The 16,387-nt window shown below is 48.8% G+C and overlaps 1 protein-coding gene across 3 annotated transcripts in view; it reads right to left on the bottom strand.

The window, feature by feature from the left end:
* Positions 1-409: 409 nt before the first annotated feature.
* Positions 410-16,387, bottom strand: part of EPHA10 (EPH receptor A10) — a 39,509-nt gene continuing 23,531 nt past the window's right edge. For 2 of the 3 annotated variants that reach the window (XM_083452851.1, XM_083452850.1), the window contains exons 6-17: positions 15,239-15,363; positions 14,186-14,354; positions 11,736-11,847; positions 11,433-11,488; positions 9,786-9,911; positions 8,283-8,468; positions 6,394-6,455; positions 6,073-6,276; positions 4,056-4,205; positions 3,642-3,835; positions 3,310-3,474; positions 978-2,844 (exon numbers count right to left, since the gene is read on the bottom strand). In XM_083452851.1, coding sequence (XP_083308977.1) covers positions 2,730-2,844; positions 3,310-3,474; positions 3,642-3,835; positions 4,056-4,205; positions 6,073-6,276; positions 6,394-6,455; positions 8,283-8,468; positions 9,786-9,911; positions 11,433-11,488; positions 11,736-11,847; positions 14,186-14,354; positions 15,239-15,363 — 1,664 coding nt within the window. In that variant the 3' untranslated portion in view covers positions 978-2,729. Of the gene's footprint in view, positions 2,845-3,309; positions 3,475-3,641; positions 3,836-4,055; positions 4,206-6,072; positions 6,277-6,393; positions 6,456-8,282; positions 8,469-9,785; positions 9,912-11,432; positions 11,489-11,735; positions 11,848-14,185; positions 14,355-15,238; positions 15,364-16,387 lie in introns of all 3 variants that reach the window. The other variant, XM_083452849.1, reaches the window with a different exon arrangement.

Genomic DNA, 16,387 nt, shown 5'->3' with positions numbered 1-16,387 from the left:
AGTTTTGAGATATGCCCCAAAGGAGAGGCCTCTGTTTAATAAAAGAAAAAAAGGGTTTAGGCTACAGTGGGGGTTTTACAGGACTTGTTGCATGTCACCCTTCTCAGCATTCCCAGTGACCAATCAGTGGGTGAAGATTTGATTAGAACTGGAGGAAGTTGTGCATTCGTGATCTCGGGAGGTCCCAAACAAGCTGACTAGATGAGTTACTCCTCTCTCCATGGCAATAGAGAGTTTCCGTTGCTCTGTGTAGTTAGATCCTTCCTAGCTCACCTTTACAGGTAAAAAATAAACTATGGAGAAAAGGTGCTTGCTAGGGAACACATAAAATGGTGAAGGATTCTTGCTCTTGGGAAACACTGCATTAACAGCCATGCATGTGTCTTTCAGCTAATTCAAGCATACTGTATTTTATTTTATTTTATTATTGCATTTATATCCCACATTTCTTCCAAGGAGCTCAAGGTGGTGTGCAGAGTTCTCCGTCCCATATTATCCTCACAACAACCCTGTGAGGTAGGTTATGTTGAGAGACAGTGACTGGCCCAAGGTCACCCAAACTCCCCATCTGGTGAGGTGAACAGGAATCAAGTGATTCAATTTCTTGCTCTAAAATATATTATTCTCTAGATCAAACAAAAAGATTCAAGTTGCACAGTCTCAGAGAGATGGTGCCTCATAAAGGGAAGGTAGTCTTTCCACAGAGGATCTGGACCAACTGGCTGGCAAGGCAAGTGAGAACCACCCACTTGTCTTTCAAGTCCAGCAGGCACTAATATTTTCAGTAGCCAAGAGTGGAGCCAATGATTAGGGCATGTACTTGGTTGGCTTGCCCAAAAGAGCAGGTCTTCTCCTTCCCAACGTTCATCAGCTCTTCCTGTATTCTTCCAGAACAAGGGACCGCTGTGAGTTTCTGCATTGCTCAGAGTTCTCACCTGCAGCTTCCCTTGAGTCTGAAGCCTCTATAGCTTGTGGACATCCTGAGGGAAGGAGACCTCTTCTCCAAAGCACCGCTGGCATGGAAGGACATGGATCTCCACAATCCCCACCACAAAGAAATGTCAGCTGCAGCCCACGTGAGGTGCGGTGGTGCCATTCAGAGCAGCATGCCCACTGTCTGTGCTCCAGAGCTGGGAACACTGATGGGTGGAGCAAGAGAGCCCTCCCCTTTGGACTCCTTTACCTTTCAAATCTGTCTGTCTCCAGTGATTATGGAGTTGTAAAAAACAACCATGATGTACACTGATAAGCATACAGTAAACTGCTGTGTACCCAAACAAAGGAGGATTGCAGAGGCCCACTTAAGTTAGTCTATCTAAAAGCATAAGTCTATTTGGCAAATGCCACACTGAGACAAAGAGGAGTGGGCAGTGAAGGGAAAACCCACCAGCATAGGAGGAGGAAGAGGAGCCTGGCTCTCCCAGGAGTACCTGCCGTGGCCTTCAAAATTGCATCAGGATACCTGCCTGGGTGCCCAGTGTGGCCTCTGAAGACTAGCCAGGGGGTTCCATCATGGCTCAAATCACCACCTGCTGGACAGCACACACAGATGCTTCTTATCTTGCTGCCTGCAATGTATATTGTCTCCAACTCATGACCTGGGAAAGAACCCAATGTCCAGAAAGGAAAGGTCCCTGATCTAGGACAGCCTAGAGGGCTGCCTCTGCTTCCACCTCCCATCAGCTCTGTTCATTTGGTCCAGAGTTTGGGGAGAGCTCCCCATCACCCAGTGCAAGCTCCCAAGCCAATAAAGTGCTAGGAGCTGTTATGGTCCAGGCCTCCAAGAGCGCAAGTAGGTATGCTAACCTGCAGCTTTGCTGTTGGCTGAGATCAGGAGTGAGGGAAGGACTCCTGAATTCTGCTTGTCCTGCAGAGACCAGCTAAGTCAGCTGAAGCTTGTGATACTTTCTCTGCATCCTGCAAAGGCTGTTCTGCTTTGAGGAGTCAGGAGCAATGGGAGTCTGAGAGAGAGGTGTCTGTGGCTAATGACTTCAGGAAGAGATGCCATCAGAAATGACTGCTGCAAGCATTTGGTACTCAAGAGCTGAGCGGGCTGGAACTCAGCAGCATGTGAGGCAGGATTCCAGTACCCACTGAGAAAGGATTTCCAGGGCAGGAGCCATCATCCTTTCACCCTTTAACCGATTTTCTTTCTGTCTGTGCCCAGGTGAGACGCCATATTGGACAAGGTTGGCATCAACACAGTACCATCAAAGTAGCCCATACTCTTGCAGTAAACCTGTTCCCAGTTGTGCATCTTCCTGCTCTTGCCCATGTAGCCTTCATTCCAGATAGAGGTGGAGTGTGCAGTCTTCCCATCTGCCCAAGAAGTGATGGAAGGAGGCTGGGAAAGGAGGCACACTGGAGAAACAGTCACTCTACTGCCCATTGAGGAAATTTCAGTAATTGGCAGCTTCTCAGAAGATGCATTGCTCTGAGTTCAGACTCTCAGGGGGCTTAAGGGTCACCAGCAGACCCTCTTGCTCAGTCTCCTCTCCAAGGTGCCATTGGGGTAGATGGGGAAGAAAGAGACCAGCTCTTCAGCTACTGCAGAGAGGTCGCTCTGGGCCTCCCATGGAAGGGGGCAGTTGGTTCCCACCACCTTGCTGCGTCTCCGGGACATAGCTGCCAACATCCTTTGCTCTCAGGTAAAGTCTCAGAGACGTGGCCTCACCAGGGCCTGTGGGCAGCTCAGGTTGGTTCTGCAGACACACACAGCTGCCCTGCTTTCACACCTGCACTCCGTGGCCATGCATCTGGATCACTTGAGCCCGGAGCGCTTGGATCCCACTTAGGAGGGTCTTTTGGTGTGCCACAGAGGTGATCCCCAAGCTCAGAACATCTCTGGAATAAAAAAAAAAATTGAGAAGCCCACTCCATACCAGAGTCAGTCTGAGCACAGCAGCTCACCTGGTCCCATCAAGCAACTAAGACTAGGAAATGGGGCAGTCAGATAGAGGCTGATGGATGGCGAGGAGTGCCTCAGCAGTAGCAGAACCAGCAAGTGGGAACTGGGTGCAAAGTACAGCAGAACACCCCTGAGGAGAGTTCTGAGAGACCATAAGCCAAGTCAGTTGTTCAGGAGGCCCAGGAAGTGTGCGTCAGACTCCCAGCTGCCACCACTCAAAAGAGAAAGCCGCCCAAGGAGCAGCAGCAGCTTTCTCAGGTTATCCTGAAGCGACCCCCAGAGCCAGGTTACCGCCCTGCTCTCTGGGCCCTTCCCTCTTACAAGGGGCTATAGTTGGGTGCAGCCAAGCCTATGTGTGGCTGGCTGGCAGCATCCTTCTAGAGGAGGGGAGGTTCACTTACTGTACTGTCATCCTGGCCACTGAATCCAGGTAGCAATAGCCAGCAGCCACAAAGCTGTCCTTATACCTGCTCATCTCAATGGCTTCCAGCCACTCCCCAACAGAGCTGAAGTACGGGAAGGAAGAAAAAGGGCAGTCGGAGGGAGGGAGGGAGCAGCTGGCAGTCCTGGAAAGAAAGAGAGAGAAGCTATGTGGGGACATCACAGGAAGGAAGGTCTCATGCCCCAGCACCTTCCACCTCCCCCTAAGCTCAGATGTGTGTCAATACAGCCTCTGTCACTGCTGTTTTCTACATGGGCTTCAAGGGGGGAGGGTCAGGGATAATGCAGTCACCTGGCATAGGTGAAGATGCTGTTTCTCGAGAGCTCTGGGGCCTGAAGCATGTTGCTAAGTGTGCTATGGACCTGGGAGAATTTTGGCCTCTCAGTACAGTCCTTCTGCCAGCAATCTAACATCAGCTGGTGCAGAGCCTGTGGGCAGTTTGCAGGAGCAGGAAGCCGGAAGCCGTCTTCGATGGCTGTTACCACCTGGAAGCAATTGTTGGAGATCGAAGCCACACCCAGCAGGAGCGTGGTAGGATGCTCTCGCTTGCAACCTTTACCAAAAGCACAACCACACCCACCACATTCCCTCCCACCACCAAGCACAACAGAGTAGTGGAGAGGCAGAGGCCCAGGGAGTCTTGACCTGCCCATTTTCTGCTCCTCGTGCACACCACCACCTCCAGCAGACTGGGGAGCCACTTACGTCCTGGTTCGACATGTCCCAGTAAGGCCTCTCTCCATAGGACATCACCTCCCACATGACAATGCCAAAGCTCCACATGTCACTGGCTGAACTGAAACGGTGGTACTGGGATGCTTCGGGGGCCAACCACAGCACCAAGCTTTTCCCACCCTGGGCATGCATAAAGAAAAGGCATGGAAGAAAGACCAGAAAATAAGTAACAATAGAAACAAAATTAATTGCAATAGGGACGAATGTAAGGTTCTACACTTAGGCAGGAATAACCAGATGCACAAATATAAGTTGGGAGACACATGACTTGCCAGCAGTACAGTACACGTGAAAAGGATCTGGGTCTTAGTAAGTCACAACCTTAACATGAGTCACATGAGTCAACTGTGTGATGATGCAGCAAAAAAAGCTAATGTAATCCTAGGCTGCATCAACAGATTTATAGTTTTCAGACAGATCAAGGGGTGTTTTAGTACTACTCTATTTTGTTTTGGTCAGACCCCACCTGGAGTTCTGTGTCCAGTTCTGGGCACCTTAATTTAAGAAGTATATTGACAAGCTGAAGAATGTGCAGAGGAAGGTGACCAAGAAGATCAAGTTTCTGGAAACCATGCCCTACGAGGGACACTTCAGGAGTTGGGTGTGTTTAGCCTGGAGAAGAGAAGACTGAGAAGTGTTATGATAACTAGTTATCTTCAAATATCTAAAGGGTGGTCTCAAGGAAGATGGAGCAGGCTTGTTTTCTGCTGCTCCAGATGGGAGGGCCTGAACCAAGAGATTCAGTTGAGAAGAAAGGTGACTCCAACTAAACATTAGGAAGAACTTTCTGGTGGTAAGAGCTGTTTGACAGTGGAACAGCCTATCTTGGAAGGTTGTGAACTCTCCTTCTCTGGAGGCTTTTAAGCAGAGGCTGGATGGCCACCTGTCAGGGATTCTTTGGCTCTGTTTCCTGCTTTGCGGAGGGTTGAGCTAGATGACCCTTGGGGTCCCTTCCAACTCTACAATTCTGTTGTTTTACAGAAAACACCACACACACACGTCTGCCTCGTTATCATTATTATGTATTAAATCTGTATACTGTCCTTCATCCAAAGATCACAGGGTTGTTCACAGCATAAAAATACAAAATGAGAAACAAAGTTCAGGTCTTTCCTGCTGCCAGATCCCCATTCCATTCTCTCTCTTCCCCACCTGCTACCGGAAAGCTGGCCTTTATACTGCACATGCAGCACAGATGGATTGCTCAGGGGAAACTCTGTCCCAAATTCATTTAAAATGAGCTAGTTAACGCTCAAAGCAAGGTGTGTGTGTGTGTAGGGAAAGGAAGGGAAGTCCTGAAATATTCAGGCAATAGTTAAGTTCTCCTGCTAGATGGTTTACAATTAATATTTCATGAGGCAGCTTGTCGCTTGCCCAGCACAACCCATTTAATGTCTTTCATCAAGGAAGATCACAGCAGCAGCAGGAAGAGAAAGAACAGGGAAGCCAGGAGGGCTTCCCCATTCAAAGCACAGGAAGCACCAAGGGGTGATTCCAATGCCCCTTGCAATGCTCCCCTTATGCCTCTGCACATACAGCATGCTGTATATCCGCTGCCTGCCTTCTCTTCTGCTTTCATCAAAATGCTCCAAAAATGCTCATCCTGGTGGCATCTGGAAGGTGTCATGCAAAGGCTTTGGTGTGTATTTTGATACTTTAAATGTTCACAGAATCATAAAGTTGGAAGGAACCCCAAAGGTCATCTAGTCCAACTCCCTGCAATGCAGGAATCACAGCTGACGCTTCCCTGACAGGTGGAAAACCTCCAGTGAAGGAGAATCCACCACCATTGGCAGTGGAACAGACTACTTCAGAAGGTGGTCTTCCAAGACTCCCCCTTCCTTGGAGGTTTTTAAACAGAGGTTGGATTGCCATCTGTCAGGGATTCTTCAGTTGTGCTTCCTGCATTGCAAGGGGCTGGACTAGATGATCCTTGGTGTCCCTTCCAAGGATCTATTATTCTTCCTGCCCCCTCCCAAATACATACCAGCATGCTGAAAACGGTCTCCATCTTCTCTTCCTGGCCTACTCTGAAGCCAGAGATTTTGCAGACCAGCTCCCCATTTACCAGGATGTTATGCGCTGCCAGTTTCTTGTGGATGTAGCCCATCTCAGTCAGGTATTTCATCCCGGAGGCAATTCCCTGCAGCATGCCAATCAGCTGGGAAGCCATGAGCTGCCCCTCATGCCGCTATGGGTGGGAAGAGAAAGATCCATGAGGCTGGCTGCGGGCGCATCAGCAGAGGACTCCACCAGGCAAGTGGCTGGCATATAGCTCATCCCACTATCAGGGAAAGGTCTCACTCACCCGCAGAAAGGAGTCCAGCACCCCATTCTCCATGTACTCCATCACAGTCATCATCGGGTTCCCTACACAGAGAAACAAGAATCCAGTCTCTGTGTCTGTCTGTCTGTCTGAAAACCAGCTGGATGAGAGAGGGATCTCTCTGTGACATTAGGTCAGGAAGTTGTTAATCATGCGCTGGTAGCAACATCACATGCATGTTCACACAGAGGCAGTGTTGTAGTGCTGTGCTTCCTGCACTAGTAACAAATTGGAGTACACTACCTTTGAAGCGCCCTTGTGGGAGGAAGCAATTGCTTGGTCCCAGTAAGGCAGTTCCATGGAGCGATGCCATGCAAGGAGCAATTGCCCACCTGCTTATGCTGTTGCCCTAAAACTCTCCTCTCTCTGGACTAGCCTGATGAATGAAGACCAGCTGCTCAATGAACCCTTTGCAGTGAGATTGGCTTCCCAGCTTATTAAATTAGCTACAGAATCCCTAAGCATCTTAATGTTGTGGGCTGGAACTGACACATAAATGAACCTTTGGCCTCCAGAGTGTGTAGTCCCAGCATTTCTGGATAATCGTCTTTCTAAACCACATTAACCACCACTGACTCCACTGCAAGCAATTAAGAAAACTATCAGTATTCTCTCCCTGCCTTCACACAGGACAGTCACTTTCCTGAGATGGCTTTTAAATCACCCAGGCAATTAGGCAGAACTGCAGCTACACACACACACAAAAAAAAAAACCAAGCCAGGCAGCGGCTGCTTTCATTTTTGCTGGCCACAAGTAAGTGCATAATTATTCCAGTCCCTTAATGACTGTTAAGGAGAGGGAGGGCATTGGGGCATTTGCCTGCCTGATCACACTTTTCCTTGGTGTAAACTGTCCACAGAACCACCTGAACTGCCTCACAGTGTGAAACCAGCATGCCCTTAAACACCAAACCTGGCGGCTCCTGCTGCTTTTCATGCATAGTACACCATGTTCCTAGAAGGAGTGCCATGTGCAGGAAGACCAGCAACCGCTGCCTCAATGCAAAGCCGTATTTTCTAAGAACATAAGTAGAGCCTGCTGGATCAGACCAATGGTCCATCTAGTAGGCCTCGATAGACCTTCAGTTTCATTGAATGTCCATGAGTTCTAGTGATATGGAAGAGAGAGAAATGTATTCTTCGCTCCCCATGGGTGGGGGGACACAGGAGAAAAAAGACAGCAGGTTCTCTCACTTGTAGGGCTGCATTCCCTCCTAGGTCTTGGGGCTGCATACTAGTAATGGGCGCGGCAATGAATGTGACCCTTATCCTTGTGCAGTAGGCATGGGCGTAGTCAAGGGGTGGCAGGTAGGGGCAACTGCTCCCCTTAATCAATAAAAGTTAATAAAAATACATAGCTAACAGATTCTGCCCCCCAAAAAACAAAAGCCCCCCCCCCAAATCCTGGCTACGCCCATGGCAATAGGATACATTCTATACACACAAAAGGCAGACTTTTTTTACACAAACACACCACACCTCCATTTTAGCAAGGAAGAGGCATCACCACAGCAAGGAGATTCTCAATGCCCTCAAGCAGGAAGAGTTAGGGGCACTGCCTGGAAATAATCCCAAACCCCAGGTAGAGCAGCCTGAGGTTCCAGAATATAAATGCGGAAGAGAGCCACCTCCCCATACACACACACACACACACACACACACACACAGAGTTGAAATCAAGCTTGGGCATCTTCTCAACATACACTTGGCAAGGCAGCAGAGGTCAGTGCCTGATACACAGTCTTGGACCTCCCTTGAAGGTATGCAACACAGGCGCTTCAAGGGGCTATGCAAGGAACGACTGCCTGGCGTTCTGAAGGAAGCACCATCTTCTGGCATGCAAATGGGCAGAATCCATAAGTGCTTCTTACCTCTGGTAACAACTCCCTCCAGACGGACAATGTTGGAGTGGTCAAACTGGCCCATGATGCTGGCCTCAGTGAGGAAGGTGTGGACCTGCTTTTCAGAGCAGCTGGCTTGCAGGGTCCGGATGGCCACAGGCAGCTCCCGCTTACTGGGGAGCTTCAGGCACCCCTGGCAGATGTCTCCAAATTCTCCTGCCCAGAAGAAGGACCCGGAGTTAGAACCAAACTCCCTCTCTGCATAAGCAAGAAATCCACATGCAACAGCACCCTCCCCCCAGACTCTGAAAGTGGAAAGGGAGCCACTGCCAAAATATGAGGCCCCCGCAGTCCCTCATGGCTTCCTACAGAGGGTTTTTTATTGGAAAAGTTCTAGCAGCAAGGAATGGCAGAGAAAGGAAAAGTTGGCGTGTGCCAGTTGAGAAAGGGAGAAAAGGGGTGGGGTGCTGCTGCAGCTCTGGGAGAAGACCCAATGCCATTGTTGTTGTTTCTCTTAAATTTCATCTAGTTTGTGCTATCGTGCTGTTTTGGATTCTCCATCACCTTTTATGATTCAGGGCCCATAACTGTTCTAACACAGTGGTTCCTGAACTTTTGGGGGCCACTGCCCCCTTGGTTCCATAAATGCATCCCCAGTGCCCCCCTCCCTGTAAAAAGTGTTATTCGGAGTAGCAGTTTGCATGACCCACTAAGGAAGATAATAAATAACACAATAAGATTGAAAACACTAACAATTAATTGCACATTTACTCAAAATCTAATTAACACTGTTTAATTAATTCAACAAACCTGATTAACTTGATCCAGTGATACCAGCTTTTCAAAGTCTAATTTAACTTGATTCAGTGATATGAGCTTTTCAAAGTCAAATTCACACTCCAGTGCTCCCCTGCTGCTCCCCTGCTACCCCCCGCCCAAGGTAATCCCACTGCCCCCATTTGGGAATCATTGTTTTAATACCTAACTATATGCAATCAGTTCCTACAGTTTATCCTCAGGTTCCCTGGAGGCTTCCCCTGCTTGAACAGTTACCTTGTTCAACCCACATTTTACCAGCTTCCTCGCAAGAATATTGTGAGGGACTTTGTCAAAAGCCTTACTGAAATCAAGATACACTATGGCCACAGCATTCCCCTGATCCACCAAGCTTGTAACTCCATCAAAAAAAAAGAAAAAGAAATGAGATTTGTCTGACCTGACTTATTTTTGAGAATGCCATGCTGGGTCTTAAGCAATCACAACATACTTTTCTCAGTGCTCACAATTATCATTGTAGACAGTACTGAACTAGAAGGACTGATGACCTAACTCAGTACAAGGTAGCTTCCTAGGTTCTTTAAGAAGAGGAGGGGGGCATGCAACATATGGAGAAGACAGCAGCAGGGCTGTGCCATCTCCAAGTCAAGGGGCTCCCACATAGGTGCACAGCTGCTTCCCCAGCACAATGAAGCATGGAAGGAAGGGACCGTCGGGCTCACGGGAAAGCAAAGGGCCTGGATCCACAACACTCACCTGTCCCAAGCAGCTTTTCCATTTTGATGCTGGAGCTATCAAGTTCCTTGGCAAAGAGAGAGACAGCCTGTAGGGGGTCTTCACAGGTCTTGGGGTCAACATACATCCTCCGGGTTGGTATCTTGACTACAATGGGGCAGCAGAGATGGCGTTAAGGCCTTTTGCCAACATTGAGGTGCTGCAAATTTTCCCAACCTGGCAGAATTCAGCCAAGAAACAAATATTTTCCCCTGCTCCTGCCATCCGCCCCCTCCCTATGTCTTTACCGTCGTGGAAACCTGCCTTCCATGTCTAGCCCTTTTTGTCACTCATCCAGAATAAAGCTACTTTTGAGGCTGGACCTCAAAGAAACCCACTAATGTGGCAGTTTAGACAACAAGCCAGGATCTCTCTCCTTACTGGAGTGAAAAGGGAAAACCAGTCTCATTTAACATCTTTCTAGGGAGTTAATACATAGCAACAGTTCCTTCCTGGCTGGAACACAGACATCTCTGTACAGACCAAGTGGATATGTGTGTGAGCAATGCTGTAGTTTAACCACTTACCGAAAGTATCCTGTAAGTGACTGTATGCAAGTTATGAAGGAAATCAGTTTATATTTGATGCCTTGGCAAACTTAAGTATTTAACTTGCATTGGACACACTTTGAAGGAAGGTTTGGAACTGGTGAGAAAAGGTACCATTAGTCTCACCCACTGGCCTTGGTTGCCTTCGGCCTGGACCCTCTGAGAGGGTCTGAAATTCATGAGCCCTACTGTTTGGTCTCCTGCTTTTCTATACAGCCAAGAAATCAGACGTTTTTGCTACTCGACTGTTGATAGCCTCTGTTCCATCTGCCTTGGAGTCCTCTGCAGGACCAAGCTGTAGCTTAACATCAGACCATAAGAAGAGTGTGCTGGATCATGCCAATGACTCCTCTAGTCCAGCATCCTGGCCAACCAGATGCCCCTATGAGAAACATGCAAGCAGGACCTGCACACAAGAGCCCTTTCTTCTCCTGTGGTTTCCAGAAACTGGCATTCAGAAGCATTTACTGCCTTCAGCCATGGAGACAGAGCATAGCCACCATGATGAGTAGCTATCAATAGCCCTCTCCTCCATGAATTTGTCCAATCTTCTGTTAAAGGCATCCAAGTCGGTGGCCATTACTGCCTCCTGTGGGAGTTCTCTAGCTTAACTATGTGCTGCATGGAGAAGTGCCTTATTTTATCTGCCCTGAGCTTTAGTATTGAATCCGGCGTGCATTTCTGGTGCCTTCCTTCTACCACTCCAGTGCCACAGTTTGTGGAGCTCAGAGCAGTTGCTGAAGCTTAACCCAGAGCAGGATGTGCCCACTTGGCAAGCTGCAGCCGTTTTAGAGTACATGAAAACAAGAGCCTCACAAGGCCCTGGAGGCTTCCTTGCAGGAGCAGTTCCTTAGGGCATCTGCCTGGGCAGAATGAAGAGGGGGCCCTGCAAATGCACACTTCAGAGTCAATCTAGAGAGGAGAGGAGGGAAGCCCAGGATGGCTGCCATGTTTGGAGTCTGAAACGGCACCACTGTAGTTCATCTCCAAAGCTGGACTCCAGGAGAGCCTCTTGCCACTCCTACATCACTAGTAGCAGGGAAACCTCCTACCCTTTCTCCTCCCTCTGCCTTCAACTCACAGTGGAAGTACAGCTCCTCCTCTCCATCCCGGTAGGCCTTGCCGTAGTCACACTGCCTGCAAGGGGGAGAAGCAAAAGCCACATTATACCTACTCAGCCAGGACCTGCCCCAGAAGTGGCCTCAAGCAAAGCCCCAATATAAGCTGTGAAGAAAGGCGTCGAGTCCCAAAAAGAGCTGTGTCCTCAGCCCAACTCACTGGTCTTTTTTTAAGCTAGTATGATCACGCTCCAGCTGCCCTACTCAGCAACCTCTTAGCAGAGGAGTGGGAGGGAGTGGGCAACATGGGATTGTCATGTGCTCACCTCCTCCAGGTCAGGATGCCCAGGATCACAGAGACCAACACAATCAGCCCAGCAATCGCCACAATGACCACAAGGACTATGGGGCTCTGCTCATGGAAAGCGACAGCAGTGGCTGCAGGAAGAAGTTGGGGTGGAGAAATAGAAGGAAATGGGAGTTAGACCCACAGAAGCCAAGAGCAGCAGGGCCTGGCTCATCTTGAGCAACTGCCTGTTCAAGGGCCAAAGACAACCGCACTAGGACATTTGCTTTAATTGTGTGGTTGACTGGCAAGCAGCAAAGCTGGGATACTTTAACAATACAGTCGTACCTTGGTTCTCAAACTTAATCCGTTCCAAAAGTCCATTCGACTTTCGAAAATGTTTGAAAACAAAGGCACGGCTTCCGATTGGCTGCAGGAGCTTCCTGCACTCAATCGGAAGCCACAGCAGCAGTGTTGGACGTTCAGGTTCCAAAAAATGTTCGCAAACTGGAACACTCACTTCCAGGATTGCAGCGTTCGGGAGCCAAAACGTTTGAATCGCAAGGTGTTCAAGAACTAAGGTACGACTGTACAATTCTAGGCCTAGGGCCACAGTTCTGCTTTTCTGTCCCTCTCCACTTGTAATCCTGATGGAAATACCCCGTGCCCTAGTTAGCTTTATGGTGAAAAGTTCCCATTGCCAAAGAGGCCATTTTTGTCAGGATCACAGCTGGGGCTGGAGGTGATAAAACACCCCTCCCTGCATGCTGCAGCCTTAACATAATTTTTTAAATCTCCCAATGCTACTGCTAGTCCTGCAACGGAAGCCATATCTAGCCTGGTCCTAAGTCCCAAGAGGATGGAGATGCAGAAACGGTGCTGAGCTTTCAGCTCCCACTCCTTGTTGCCAGTGGCGTAGCGTGGGGGGTGCAGGGGGGGCCGGCCGCACCGGGTGCAACATCTGGGGGGGGGAGCGCTCGCGCTCGCAGCTCTCTGCCCCTACCTGGCTCACTCACTCTCTCTCACTGCAGTGCTGGCTGTGCGAATCCGATCCGAGCCGCCGGGTCGCCGCCCACTGTGGAGGGGGGGGTGCCAGGCGTGCGGTGCGGTGCGGAGAGAGAGCGAGGGACTATCTGGGGGAGGGACAGTGCAGCGGGGGGGGGCAAATTACTTGCCTTGCCCCGGGTTAGGGGGCGCAAATTACTTGCCTTGCCCCGGGTGCTGACAACCCACTCTACGCCACTGCTTGTTGCAAGCTGTGACTGTTGGAAGTGTTGGAATACATGGGAGAAATCAGAGAATAAGAGGAACCTCCAGACTTCCCAGACTGCCCTTTAACCTGTGCTGACCTTCCCCTGGGTGCTAGACTGATACTCTCATACTTTCTTTCCTCATTGCCTTCTTCTTGCTTACCTTGGGAGAGGAGACATCTTTGTATGTCTCTCCTGCTGAGAACTTTCCTATTCTGCCAAGCCTATGCAGGCAGTTAAGAATACATCCTTTCATAATGGATAGTTGATATCTGCTTATAACTTTTTATAGTTTTTATTGTATGATTTTGTTGCTGTGAACAGCTTTGATATATATTTTTATGGCACAAATATTTTTTATAAATAAAGATCAGGCATGTTCCCTGGAAACCAAGACCACTTTGCTGTAGTTGGTGGTCCAAGAAACAGAAGTTTCTTAGCAAGGGGCTTTTATGGCATTTAAAGGAGTGGGAAAGGAATCCAGTTGCCACCAAGGACTGACTTCTGGGCGAACTCACAGTGAGCAAAAGTCACTGGATACATCAAGAAATCCAAGTCAGAGCCTTTTAGGACTTTTGGATTTAATGCTCCTACCCGCTTCTTTTTGACCCAGGCAGACTTATTTCCCTCTACCTCTGGAAACTCTCTTTGGCATAAACTAGTTACGGTACTTATTGCTTTCTCTGCTATTTTCATTTAATTTCAAGAGTAAGTGACTTCATGAATGGGTCAAAGGGCAGTGCAAAAGCATTGTGGGCGAGCAGCCAGGAGCTTGTTTTCATCCTCCCACCCCCTGCCTCATGGTCTGTTAGGCAGCATTAACGAAATATTCTTTAGAAGAGAAGCATTAAAATGTATGGCTTACAAAGTGGTTTTCCTTCAACACTTTAAGACTTGGCTTTCTGGCTTTTGCAAATGGCTACGTTCTATGAGAAATTTTTTATTCAATTCAGTTTGTTCCAAAAGCATCTTGTGTGGCAAATGGATGCAATTTAAAGCCCCATTAAACACAGCCTGTAGAATTCCTACTGGGTGCATCACCCCAGTGCTTTCATTTCCAGCTAGGCAGAGTTATTAAGCTGAAACCTGGTCTTCTCGCCACCCCCCCCCATTCACTGGGGGACTGAGGGGCTGCTAGGCCAGGTAAGAGCTGCAAAGAGTAAGCCACTTGGAGTCACAGAGGGTGCAAGCCTCCCAAGTGGTTTCATTGCAGCCTCTCCAGAGACACTTGCACACTCACTCTCCCCCAGCGTTTCCACCTCAATGCTGTGGCTGCAGTTCCCGTGGTCCTGGAAAGTAGAAGACGACTTCTGGACTTGGAAGACATAGAGTGTGCTGGGCTTCAGGTTGTCCACTGTCACGGCTGGGAAGGTGGTCTTCAGGGATGAGTAGCTCTGCTCTTTCTGACCCTGTGGGACCCCAGAGTTTCAGTTTAGGTGAGACGCTGCTCCCCAGAACTGAGAAGAGACTAGTTCATTCTTCTAGGATTGGTATTTTGCTCCACTCTAGGTTGTTAAGTGTCCTCATCAACATCCCGAAAGAATCAGCTAGGTTGTGAGAGATGCAACTAAGTGATGGTGCCCTCCAGGCTAATGGGTGAGCCTTTTCTCCACCCACCCACCCCAATCCAGCTGCTAGGTAGGGAAACAATAACCAGAGGTTGTGTATGAGCTGAGCCAGAAGCAATCTGGAATCTAGAGACACAGTGAAATGTTTGCTCTGTGCTGGATCCAAAGCTGTGACTAATGGAGAAGCAAGATCTGTTGGGGTGTTGATGCTGAAAGCCCCTCCAGCTTATGCTCATGTTGTATATATGTGTAAATAAAACCACATGTCCTAAAGACATTGTCTCCGCCAACCTTCATTCCAAGAAAATTGAACCTAGGTAAGAGCCTGGATCCCCCGGGGTATCTCTCTGCTCGTAAATTGGGGTGGCACACATCTATATTTTCCTTTTTAAAAAAAATAACATATTTGCTGTGTCTTTTAATATGTACACAGCCTCAAGAATTTGGTGAATTTACAGAAATGCTGTAAATAAATAAGAAATAAGAAAGAAACCAGGAACTAGCTTAAGTCAAGCAGAGATGGAGGTTCTGTCCCTCTCCACCCTGCTGGTGTGTGGATTCCATATTCTCTCTCACCATCCCTGAACTCTTCTAAGCAGCAACGGTGGAAGTGCTGGGTGGTGGGGTGGTGAGAGACTATGCCCCAAAGAGCAGCTCCAGTGCAGAAAATGAGGGGATCTGCCTTTCAGAGTTGAAGACAACAGCACCCCTCCTGAAACAGTTACCTTTACATAGAAGCTAATGTCATATTCTGTGTCATTGGCGCTCAGGGCGCTGGCCTCTTGCCAGGACAAGGAGATGCTCTTCTGCTCAATTCTCTCAGCGCGGATGTCAATGACGAGCCTCTGGGCTAAGAAAGCCAAAGAGAAGAAAGGCAGGTGGGTCGCCAGCAGCTTTGCCTAGGCATGACTGGCCCAAAAGACCTTAGGCAGCCCCTGTTGGGCTCCTTATTTTTTCCATGAAGAGAAGCTGTAGGACAGTTGTTCCCAAACTTTTTCACTGCACCCTTAGATCCATAAACTCCTCCCCCTATTCAATCCCATAAAAACCATTATTCAGAATGGCAATTTGTATAACCCACAAGCCTAGTCCAGTTTGCTATTCCTATAAATAAATCAAGTTTAGTGCCAGTCAAAGTTATTTGGGCCAGGATTGGGAGCAAAGTGCTGGAAGGCTCTAAAAGTCCAGTCTGAAAAGGAACAAAACTTTCTGAAGAGAATCTAGAAAGCATGGGGTGGGGGGTATTAGGGGAGGGGTAGTATCTCTGGGGGGGGGGCAAAACATTGTGCTACTTCTGGGGTAGTCCTCCTTTGGTCCCCACTCTGCACTCAGCTCTCACCTGTGGCTCCTGGAAGTTGTCAGTATGTGATAGCGGCCAAACCCAAGGAATGGTTTTGGCTGGCTGGCTAAACCAAGTGAGGGTAGATGATGGGTTTCAAACCATCATTAAGTTAGGGACTTCCCCTGTGTGTGAAGACAAGCTGTGAAGGATTGAGCAGACAAGACCAATAGTAGCCCAATAGTTAAGAAGGCTGTTTCTGCACATGCTGTAGAAGGAAGTGAGGGGGTGAGGGGGCCCTTCAACCTGGGAAGGTAGCCCAAGAGAAAAACTCTGATCCTAAACCTCCACTGCCTTGCGGGACACCTTTGGGACAAGAAAAGGCCAAGCAGTAAACCATGGGTAGGGCAAACTAAGGCCCGGGGGCTGGATCTGGCCTAATCACCTTATAAATCCGGCCCGTGGACAGTCCGGGAATCAGCGTGTTTTTACATGAGTAGAATGTGTGCTTTTATTTACAATGCATCTCTGAGTTATTTGTGGGGCATAGGAATTCGTTCATTTTCCCCTCCAAAATATAGTCCAGTCCCCCACG

This window comes from Podarcis tiliguerta (assembly GCF_965153285.1).
Source record: "Podarcis tiliguerta genome assembly, chromosome: 8".
In the NCBI taxonomy this organism is placed as follows: Eukaryota; Metazoa; Chordata; class Lepidosauria; order Squamata; family Lacertidae; genus Podarcis; species Podarcis tiliguerta.
The sequence above is the reverse complement of the archived record's forward strand: the minus strand, read 5'-3'. Positions and strand labels throughout refer to the sequence as shown.